The sequence below is a fragment of the Protomyctophum parallelum genome, assembly GCF_964188405.1.
Source record: "Protomyctophum parallelum genome assembly, chromosome: 7".
In the NCBI taxonomy this organism is placed as follows: Eukaryota; Metazoa; Chordata; class Actinopteri; order Myctophiformes; family Myctophidae; genus Protomyctophum; species Protomyctophum parallelum.
In genome coordinates, this window is record NC_139705.1 from 48,945,394 (window position 1) to 48,957,893 (window position 12,500).

The following is a 12,500-nucleotide window of genomic DNA, read 5'->3' on the forward strand; positions in this document are numbered from 1 at the left end:
TCAGAACAAAGTTATATTTCATATTTATATTTAACCTTTATTGAACCAGTAAAAACACATTGAGATATTAGGACCCCTGCTTCTCCTCTCGCACGTGCACATGTGCGAGCGCACACACACACACACACACACACACACACACACACTGAACTAATTTGAAATTAAGTGTCAAACAGTTTGCTTATCAATTATTAGACTATTAAATGGCTGGCCATGGGCTGTTATGTAGTTTTTTCTTTCTTCAAGCTGATGCAATATGGCCCACACAATGATTAATTGTGTACTGCACGTGCACATGATTGTGTGTGTGTGTGTGTGTGTGTGTGTGTGTGTGTGTGTGTGTGTGTGTGTGTGTGTGTGTGTGTGTGGTAATAGTCATTGGTGCGTTTAGGTTAATTGAACGGTTTGCGGAGCGGTCTTGATATCGGAAGGACGCTAGTTCGTAAGATGGAAGTATTTTCAGGTTATAGTGAAAAAGTGCGGCAGGGAAACGATGTTTATTATCGATTCCCATGGGAGTCAATGTGTTAAAACAAACAAAAAAAAACAAATCTAAGAAATCCCATGAATTAAAAGAAAACACAATGATTAAGAAGATTTGTGATAAAATAGCCGCTCGCAACGTGGCACGAAGTGGCGTGTTTGTAGATCTGCGATTTTCAGTACTCTGGGTCCTGCGGGGCGATCGTCTAAATCTCCCTTTTAGGTCTCGACCTGAACAACTTGCCAACCACTGATCTACACAACTCAGACTGCATTGCCAGGCTGAGTGCACTGCCAGACGATCAACAGTAGATATCGGCTATTTTCCCTGAAAGTTGTCCCGCGGACTTTAAGGAGGCCAGCGTCCATATCAGTTCACGAGGTACAACGGCCCAGGAGTCCTGTGGTCTAGTAAACAGACTCGTCTGCCTGATCCAAATCGGCGGGCATCTAATTAGATGTGTATCATACTAAGACGTTTATTTGTAATCGAGTGCTTATCACGTTAACTTATTACGTTATGTTTGACGAACGCACGTACGCGAGCCGATGAAAAACGATGTCCTCAGCGAGAGGGTGAAGCGAGTGCACAACCTGTGAGCGGTTTGATGCGGCGCTGTTAAGGGTTTAAAAAACAGAACGTTATGAACGTTAAAAGATTCAAGCTCTATATTAGGATAGTAATCATTGCTATGCAGTGTTTGTTCAGTAATAATGGTCTCCCCGTCTCCCCCGGGCTTTTATTAAAAGCTGGTCACTGCGTCAGGACTCTGGGACTTCAGTTTCGGGATTTAGAAGGCTTTTTTCTTTAATTGGCCGAGTCATGTCTTAACGGGTAAAATAAATAATCAATCAATTGTGTTCTGGCTTGGATCAATGGAACGAACATACTTTCTTTAAGTTTCTATTTTTCAGTAGCAGAATGAAAAGACATTGTTTTCAAAGTTTGAAAGAATATATATACCATGCATGACATTGTTTCCACGTTCATTTTGTAATTGAATGTCATGTTAAAATAGTGTTTCGTTTTGTCAATTATTTGGGGGCTCACTTGCAATGCTTGTTGAGAATCACGGATCTATCACACTAAACCAGGGATTTTGCTGTGCTGCTGCAGTGGTTTTCAAACTGTCACACTGAAATAAATATAACCTAACGCAAGCACACCTGCACCCTGACCCTGGTCCTCCCACATTGCAGTGGCCCTGGTGTCGAAGGCTGCGAACAGGAAACCATGTTTTGCTAATGAGAGTGGTAGGCGTTAGCGATCCGCCAGGACAGGCCGGGTTACAATTAATAACCTTAAACTCCTGACTCCCACAGCTGCTGCACTGCAGCACAATAACAGTAATTTAATCCACTCACACACACCACACACACACACACACACACACACACACACACACACACACACACACACACACACACACACACACACACACAGTGTTGATGGGTCCATTAGCTTAGCATTGGCCGCTAATAGACTGATGAGAGAGTCTCAATTAACCTTAGAGATGACACATGCACAACATACGTGCACTCGCGAGTGCGCACACACAAAACATACTCACACACGCCCTCACAGAACATAATGCACGTTTGTTGTAAAGGTCAGAGGTTATGACTATACACTGCATTCTTTTTTTGCCAACTCTGGATATATCCCCCCCGCGTTTCGATCCAATCAACACTTAACTATACTTGCATATGAATACGTGAATATGTATTTTTTAGGACAGTACACTCATACAGACTGTTTAAGAACACCTTTCAAATAGAGGGTATGCGCGTGGCATCATCATCAAACCCGGAAGTTATGCCTACTGACTGTCAAAAAACTACTTTCTGGCCTGTACAGCCCATACATCCAAACAAACGTCCTATGCGATTGCATTAAATGACATTAAAACAATGTTAAACTCACTTTGCCACTCGATTTGCCATTCAGTTTATGCATGCGCATATAGTACCCTCTGTTGTATTCTTGTCTGTTCTATCATATTAGTTTCCATCATAAGAGGCAGAGAAGACTCTGATCTAGATAATTTGTCAACGTTTATTTTTTATTTTTTTGCAAATGAATTCCCTTATTCACAGTGTCACACAAAAGTAGCAACAATCTGCTTCATTTTGAAGTCTGAATTGACAGTAAAAGTGGTTAATGATGTCTGTGGGTTTAAATATTGAACAAATGTAAAGTATTAACAAGAGCTTCTGACTAAATAACTAGTGGATCCATTGAAACACGGGTTTGTTTTGGTCATAGGAGGTTTCTATACGTCAGTGATGGTATGGCTCCATGGGGATCTTGGACTTCATGACTTTTATTTAGTATTATTGTATTATTTATAACACAAATAATAACATAATTTTATATTCCATTGCATGCCAACTTGCTTTTCAATTCTAATAGGCTACATAGCAAGTAACTTTATTCCATTGCATACATGCGACCTTGCTAACCAGTGTCTGAGGAGAAAGGTGTACAGACAGAGTCTCAGCCCTCACAACGACAGAGTCTCAGCCCTCACAACGAGGGAGCGCTCAGAGCAGAGCGGACCTGTCTGAGTGACTTTACTTTACTGCCTGTGTGAGAGTTGCCAGAGATTGTGAGATAAATAGGCATTCAGGACCAGCTCTATGAAAACAAGCCAAAAAGAAGCGACTACTAGGCAATTTGGAAAATAGCCAATCTACAAGCTCACAACACGGTGTGTTAGATCTACTGTTTTCAAAACAATCGACTCATATGTTTTTGAGTCGCGGTGAGCCTGAGTCAAAAATCGAGTCAATTTTCAGCTTTTTTTTTTCACATCCTCACAACACAACACAATTGTGGCCCTGGTGACTTGTGGGCAACGCAGTTTTAAGCTTTAAACCCCAGTAGAGATGAACCAAACACAGGGATGGACCAATATTCAGCCAACCACCGATTATTGGCTGCAATATTCATATTTATATTCTAATTTATTTATTTATTTAAATGTATTCATTGTTTTCTTATTTATTTTGTCAGTTAGCGGTCTCCTTGATTACTAACAACACAGACTGTGTTGTTGTTAATGTCTCTTATCTCAATGCTACATTATGGCAACAAAGTAACGCTGATTGGATTTCAACGAATGCACACATGCATGAGCACACACGCGCGCACACGCGCACACACACACACACACACACACACACACACAGTACATTGCTGACGGTGCATGGGAGTGGACCAACAGATACGTTATCAATGTCTATCACCATGGGGGCTGTGTGTGTGTGTGTGTGTGTGTGTGTGTGTGTGTGTGCCTCTGTCCATCTGTGTGTCTGCGACTCTGCGTGCATGCATGTATTCGTCTGTATGTAGGCATGCGTGATTGGAAAGCTAAGAGTCTGTGTGTGTGTGTGTGTGTGTGCGTGCGTGTGTCTAATGGACAGCTGGTGACAGATCCACTCTTTAGAGCTTCCTGGAGTGACCGAGTTACACACACACACACACACACACACACACACACACACACACACACACACACACACACACACACACACACACACACACATGCAAACGTGCACTCACACACACATGTACAAAAGCATACACGCACAAGACACCCTCCTCGTCTCTCTCTCCATCCCTTCTGTTTTTGCTTGTTTCCACTTTCCTCATCCCTCTCTCAGCTGGGTTCAACCTTTCTTAACGAGCATCTTAACGAGCGACACCGGGGTAATTAATTGGTGTCTGAGAGACAGGAAGTGCGATCGCTCCACAGGAAGTGGACCACAACACAGCCAACTGCAACCACAGGAGAGAGTCTGGCTGTGTGTGTGTGTGTGTGTGTGTGTGTGTGTGTGTGTGTGTGTGTGTGTACTCAGGGGGTGTCTGGAATAAAGGCCAAGAGTGGCTTTGAGCTAATGTGTGTAAACACACATACACAAAATACACTTCACCTGCCCCCTTCTCTGTGAGAAATAAATGAAAATATGCTAAATTCATATCATATACATTACTACATACATAAATACTGGTCAGACACAGAGCCCTGTTTTTTTTTTTTTTTTGGTTACCCCAAATGTAATATGCATGTATAGGCTACATAATTAACGTTGGTAGACGAATGGTGTACATTTATTCATGCTCCTTTTAAAGGACAAACAAAAAAGCATAATTTAACCATACGAATACATTGTTGTAGGCCTTATCATTAAACAACGCACCGCATCTGCACGCCTACAGTACTGGCAAGCCTTTTTTATTATTATTATTATTATTAAGGAAGATCAGAATGCATGTCAACGTGTTCCGTTTGTCGACTTTTCGCTGACGACCACAGATAAGCACATGGTAACTTGATAGCCGTGCCAGTGTAGGGACTCTGGGGAGACGGATTGGAGGAGGAGGAGGAGGAGGAGGAAGAGGCGGCGGCTGTAAACGTTCTCCCTCCAGGCCAATAATGGATTTAATAATGCCAAGTAGGTCTCTGCATTGATACGGTCGACATGTGTTAATCTCGTCTCGCTGTCACTCGCTGTATATGGGACATAGACAGATGGTTGGAACGGGTGCTCTGACACGGGTACAACGGGTATTGCATAGAAGGGTTGGGGCATGGATTTCCAACTTCCATCGTTACGGTGTCGAGTCCGTCGGGTACACGGTTGTCCAGAATCAGCACAAAAGCCTCTGCCCGGGCTCTGGCATTTCTACATTGCAGTGTTGATAGTTGTATGGAAGTAAGGAAGGTTTTGTTTTACCTCCATGGTGCTGACTCGGCCCTCCTGGAAGGAACACTCCAGAAGGTTGTTGGTGCAGATGTGTCTGTATTTACACCAGCTGCACGGGAAGACGCTGCTCACACACGAGGTACAACTACACAGGGGCGCACGCACACACACACACACACACACACACACACACACACACGCACACACACACACACACACACACACACAAGCAGTTATTAGTAATGTTCAACATTTTTATTACACTAAATGAATCCCAACGCACAATAAAAAGGCCATTATAGAAGTCTGAAGTGTACACATCCTACCACAAAATTCAGAATTCCCAATGACTTTTTTTATATCGCGACCCAAATAATAATTGTTACCAAATAATAATTGTGTTCCAACAAAATAAACAAGTGATCCTGGCAGTTAAGACTCGTATGGATATGAAGAATCAACTGTGAGAAAGTGAGAAATCGCGTTGCAGATGAATTAGTTACATTTCCACCAGAAACAGACTGTATATTCAAATATAAGTGACTGACTGTAATAAACGATACAGGGCCATCCACCTGTCGTTTATTTTTGGACCACAATGCTTATGAGCCTTTTTTTTTTTACCCATTTTGGGGCGGGAACCCCTTTTGGTGTTAGCATTATGTTATGCTTTAGCTATTGAAAAATAGCAGGTCTGCTATTTTAGAAAAATCGTGAAAATGTGGCGCAAATCTTTGAATAAATATATTCTTTCAACGTTTTTAACTCAAATCGTTGCTTCTGGGGGGGGGGGGGTCCCTGGAACAACATATTTTCAGATGGGGGGGTCGGCGGCCAATTACATATAATCTTTGGGGGTCCTTGACATGAAACAGTTTGAGAACGACTGACATGGAAACATAAGGCTTTTCAGAAAACTGTCAGGATTTAGAAGACATTATTCTGTAGAATCGTTCCCAGGTCAGAATGGGTTAAAGAAACCCAATGTTACTCTCCATAGAGAAAACACTTCTCAGGGGACGAGAGAGAGAGAGACGTCAGGACTTCTGTGCTCATTATATAAACACAATGCATGTAATGTGGCATACAGAACATATATGGTACCATATAGAAGCTGCAGAATAGAGACATGGATGGAGAGATGGACTGAGTGATGAATGATGATAAAGATGGGGGGGAGGGACCACCAAAGACATCTCCGTGTATGTGCGCGGCGTGTGAGCATCTTAGTGTGTGTGTGTGTGTGTGTGTGTGTGTGTGTGTGTGTGTGTGTGTGTGTGTGTGTGTGTGTGCATCCTGTGTATCCAAAGCAGCGACTGAAAGGGAGATTCAAAATGCTCCCCAAGGAGAAAGAGATAAAGAGAGAGAGAGAGATAAAGAGAGACAGAGAGAGAGAGAGACAGAGAGAGAGACAGAGAGAGAGAGAGAGTTCTCTCTAGCCAGGCTCTTAGCTGCTGTTACCATGGTAACTAGAGGGGGCTGCATGGATTATATTACCCCTCCCCTGGGGAGCACTGTGTGTGTGTGTGTGTGTGTGTGTGTGTGTGTGTGTGTGTGTGCGCCTGCGTGAGTGCGTGAGTCATACATGCTTCATATTATAATAAACTTCCATCTGTATTTAAAAGATGTCATTCTATTAAAGGGCCATTCCACTGTGTAGTTGTGGCCCGTATCACCGTCTCCTAAAAGCATCTTTGCCTCTCAGAGGTTCAGCCACCTCTCCGCTCCGCTCTGCCCCTCCAGAACGTGTCACTTCCTGCGCTTGTGGATGAAATGGGAGCGGTCCCACGCATGCCAATGAAACATACGCTGGCCATAAAATGCCCCGTTGGATGGTTTTGGCCAGACTGGGTTAAAGCACGGGTCCACACTGGGTTATTAAAAGGACAAACCAGAGCCTTCTATTAGAGCGGGGGCATCAATGAGGGGGGGGAGGATAACAGCGTCACGTTGAGGCCGGAAAACTAAATAAAAAAATACTAAATAAGATGCATGACAGAGGCCTTGTGAAGTTGCATGGATGGCTCTGTCATTTTCTTTTTTTTTTACGAAACACATTCACATTTTGTACAATATTTAATGTGTAGTTAGTGGGGGAACCATGCTTCGCCTGGGAAAAAAATAATAAAATAAAAACCGTGAATAGCAGTGGTTCTCAAACCGCCCCAAGTAATCATATTTGAACCGAGGACCCCCCACCCGGATAAGCACTTGGATTGTAGGGTTTGGAGGCAATCATTTAGCTTGACACGCTTCCACGGATACTTATTGTGAAAATAGCCCCCTCCCCCACAACACACACACACACACACACACCCTGGGGGTCCTGACTCACAGTTTGAGAAGCACTGGCCTAGAGGAAGGGAGAGTTAGCAGATGAAGTAGGAGGTGATACTTACGACTGGAGGACGGTACAGTTGTAGTAGATGAAGTCTGTGCTGATGAACATGTGTCCTGTCTCCTTGGACATCAGACTCAGCCTGACAACGCGCTGACTACCTGGAGACCGCACGCACACACACACACACACACACACACACACACACACACACACACACACACACACACACACACACACACACACACACACACACACACACACACACACACACACACACACACACACACACACACACACACACACACACACACACACAATTACACATCAGATCACCTACAGTGGGGCTTCTCAATGAGGGGGTTCCCGGTTATAGTCACATATTCATCAAAATCAGTTTCCTACCATTTAACCCTATACATTTGCTTGATTGAAAATGGCTGATGCACAAGCTCACAGAGTGCAGTGAATCCATGTTTCTGAGTGGTGCAGCCACTCCAAGGAACAGCAACGTGTGTCTGTATGTCCCTATGTCTGTCCCTATGTCTGCGTGTTTAGTGTACCAACAGGTGGCAAAGTGGCGCTGTTGAGCTTCACCTGTGCACAGCACAGGTGCATGATGGGAAGCTGAGTTTTTAGTGTAACACCAGCACACAGCACAGCACAGCACAGTACAGTACAGTACAGTAAGCATGGGAATATATCACATAAAAAGCATTTATCATGAAACATGCGTAAGCTAAGAACGTAACAGTGGAATATCTATATAATGAAACTATACATATAAACTATACATATATACTATACTATGCTATACATATGTACTATGACGTGCTATGACTAGTAGTTCTGTCTACATAACATGCTATAAGTCTGTATCAAATGCCATCTAAGTCTACAGAAATGCTATCTAAGGGGGTAGGGTAAGTGCTATGGGCCATGATGGAGTCTGAAAAGGTGGGTTTTCAGGCTACGGCGGAAGATTGGGAGTGATGCTGCAGTTCTGACTGCAATGGGAAGTGATGGGAAGTGCATTCCACAGTTTTGGAGCCAGAAGGGAGAAGAGCACAGTACAGTACAGTACAGTACAGTACAGTACAGCACAGCACAGCACAGCACAGCACAGCACAGCACAGCACAGCACAGCACAGCACAGCAGTCCGACAGCCAATAGTCCAACACTCCAACAGCACCACTCCGTTCAGACGGGTCTGCTTTTTATTTATTATATCAGTATTTTGCGCGTACTCTTTCCATTATAGAGAGGATAATAATTCCATAGGCTTGCCATCCACAGTGACAAATTGTACACAGGAACCGTGCTGTTGTTAAACGTGTTGTTATTGCTCGCTAGCTCTTACTATTCATTACATGGCGAAGGAGCTATTTAAATCTGTCTGTGGCACTGCAGATTACTCTGTGTAAATAGATTTCACTACCGGCAGTAACAACGTCTCTATGAGATAAGGCAATTCACTGGAGGGGCCATCTTGGAATGTGGTCTCTGGTCAGTACATTCTGACTATACAGTTCTCAACAGGCCTGAGAATTAAAACCTGGACCTGAACCGACCCAAGTGAGTTTGAAACCCGAGCCTGACCAGAATAAGAAAAAAAAACATGCACGCACGCACGCACGCACGCACGCACACACAGACACACACACATGCACACGCACACACACAGACACACACACACACACACACACATGCACACTCACAGTTATTGCCAGAAAAGGTCGTGCCATTTACATGGGCGGCGGCTCAAATCACCCACAATGGAGCGAGAGAAAGAGACAGACACAGACACAGACACAGACACACACACACACACACACACACACACACACACACACACACACACACACACACACACACACACACACACACACACACACACACACACACACACACACACAGAGAGAGAGAGACATGAAACCGAGAGACCGAGAGGTAACGCATAATGCGTCTTGTATTTAATTAACTGTCAGATGTGTTGTCCCATGTCCTTTTAATCTAGCAGGTGAGTTTATTTGTGTCTAATGACAGACAGTGTTGTTGTCCTTAATCCTCTATAGTTTGTGTGTTGTTTTTTTTAATCTTTGTACAAAATTGAACCCAGCAGTTACTTTTGAATTTATGAATGGAAACTCTAGAGTGGCAGCTCTGACACAAACACCTACCCCAGAATGGTGCTCACAGCTGCAGCTCTGACACAAACACCTACCCCAGAACGGTGCTCACAGCTGCAGTCTGACACAAACACCTACCCCAGAACGGTGCGCACAGCTGCAGCTCTGACACAAACACCTACCCCAGAACGGTGCTCACAGCTGCAGCTCTGACACAAACACCTACCCCAGAACGGTGCTCACAGCTGCAGCTCTGACACAAACACCTACCCCAGAACGGTGCTCACAGCTGCAGTCTGACACAAACACCTACCCCAGAATGGTGCTCACAGCTGCAGCTCTGACACAAACACCTACCCCAGAACGGTGCTCACAGCTGCAGTCTGACACAAACACCTACCCCAGAACGGTGCGCACAGCTGCAGCTCTGACACAAACACCTACCCCAGAACGGTGCTCACAGCTGCAGCTCTGACACAAACACCTACCCCAGAACGGTGCTCACAGCTGCAGTCTGACACAAACACCTACCCCAGAACGGTGCTCACAGCTGCAGCTTTGACACAAACACCTACCCCAGAACGGTGCTCACAGCTGCAGTCTGACACAAACACCTACCCCAGAACGGTGCGCACAGCTGCAGCTCTGACACAAACACCTACCCCAGAACGGTGCTCACAGCTGCAGCTCTGACACAAACACCTACCCCAGAACGGTGCTCACAGCTGCAGCTCTGACACAAACACCTACCCCAGAACGGTGCTCACAGCTGCAGTCTGACACAAACACCTACCCCAGAATGGTGCTCACAGCTGCAGCTCTGACACAAACACCTACCCCAGAACGGTGCTCACAGCTGCAGTCTGACACAAACACCTACCCCAGAACGGTGCGCACAGCTGCAGCTCTGACACAAACACCTACCCCAGAACGGTGCTCACAGCTGCAGCTCTGACACAAACACCTACCCCAGAACGGTGCTCACAGCTGCAGTCTGACACAAACACCTACCCCAGAACGGTGCTCACAGCTGCAGCTTTGACACAAACACCTACCCCAGAACGGTGCTCACAGCTGCAGCTCTGACACAAACACCTACCCCAGAACGGTGCTCACAGCTGCAGCTCTGACACAAAGACCTACCCCAGAACGGTGCTCAAAGCTGCAGCTCTGACACAAACACCTACCCCAGAACGGTGCTCACAGCTGCAGCTCTGACACAAAGACCTACCCCAGAACGGTGCTCACAGCTGCAGCTTTGACACAAACACCTACCCCAGAACGGTGCTCACAGCTGCAGCTTTGACACAAACACCTACCCCAGAACGGTGCTCACAGCTGCAGCTCTGACACAAACACCTACCCCAGAACGGTGCTCACAGCTGCAGCTCTGACACAAACACCTACCCCAGAACGGTGCTCACAGCTGCAGCTCTGACACAAACACCTACCCCAGAACGGTGCTCACAGCTGCAGCTCTGACACAAACACCTACCCCAGAACGGTGCTCACAGCTGCAGTCTGACACAAACACCTACCCCAGAACGGTGCTCACAGCTGCAGCTCTGACACAAACACCTACCCCAGAACGGTGCTCACAGCTGCAGTCTGACACAAACACCTACCCCAGAACGGTGCTCACAGCTGCAGCTCTGACACAAACACCTACCCCCGAACGGTGCTCACAGCTGCAGCTCTGACACAAACACCTACCCCAGAACGGTGCTCACAGCTGCAGCTCTGACACAAACACCTACCCCAGAACGGTGCTCACAGCTGCAGCTCTGACACAAACACCTACCCCAGAACGGTGCTCACAGCTGCAGCTCTGACACAAACACCTTCCCCCGAACGGTGCTCACAGCTGCAGCTCTGACACAAACACCTACCCCAGAACGGTGCTCACAGCTGCAGTCTGACACAAACACCTACCCCAGAACGGTGCTCACAGCTGCAGCTCTGACACAAACACCTACCCCAGAACGGTGCTCACAGCTGCAGCTCTGACACAAACACCTACCCCAGAACGGTGCTCACAGCTGCAGCTCTGACACAAACACCTACCCCAGAACGGTGCTCACAGCTGCAGCTCTGACACAAACACCTACCCCAGAACGGTGCTCACAGCTGCAGCTCTGACACAAACACCTACCCCAGAACGGTGCTCACAGCTGCAGCTCTGACACTAACACCTACCCCAGAACGGTGCTCACAGCTGCAGCTCTGACACTAACACCTACCCCAGAACGGTGCTCACAGCTGCAGCTCTGACAGCAGCTGTCACAGTGAAACACAATGCAGCCCCCAAAACAACCCAAACCTCGTATCTCCCTATTTCAACCTTGTTGTTTTGGTTTGTTTTCTTTTTCACTAAATGAACGACCTACTTGTTGTATTTGTGCCAAAAGGAGCAAAAATAGCCAATCTACAAATTGGACACAACACGTCGTCTGTTTTCTTTTTATGAACATTTTGTGAACGTGGATGTCTGCGGGTTATATAAATATTGAGCCAATGAAAAGTATCACCAAGAGCTTGTGATTAAGCAATAACTCCGTTGGGTCCATTTTGGAACAACAGCTTCCTTTGTCCGCTTCCTGTAAAACTATCCGATTGGGACCGCCCGACGGCAAACATTTGTAGCATAAAGAACGTCCTTTATGAAGAGATACCAACGATGTGTCGCAGCATAAAGAACGTCCTTTATGAAGAGATACCAACGATGTGTCGCGGCAACGGATGTACTAATTATTGTCTGCACGACTCTGAACATCCTGCAGATGGAACCTCCGAAGGGTTAACAGCAGAGAGCGTGGATGGAGGGAGCACGGTTTGGTTC

The 12,500-nt window shown here is 45.9% G+C and overlaps 1 protein-coding gene across 1 annotated transcript in view; it reads right to left on the reverse strand.

The window, feature by feature from the left end:
- plxna3 (plexin A3) overlaps positions 1–12,500 on the reverse strand; it is a gene marked incomplete at its 5' end in the record, with an annotated part of 133,992 nt that overhangs the window by 47,363 nt on the left and 74,129 nt on the right. The window contains 2 exons of the mRNA XM_083769880.1: positions 5,224–5,338; positions 7,593–7,692. Coding sequence (XP_083626006.1) covers positions 5,224–5,338; positions 7,593–7,692 — 215 coding nt within the window. The remainder of the gene's footprint in view (positions 1–5,223; positions 5,339–7,592; positions 7,693–12,500) is intronic.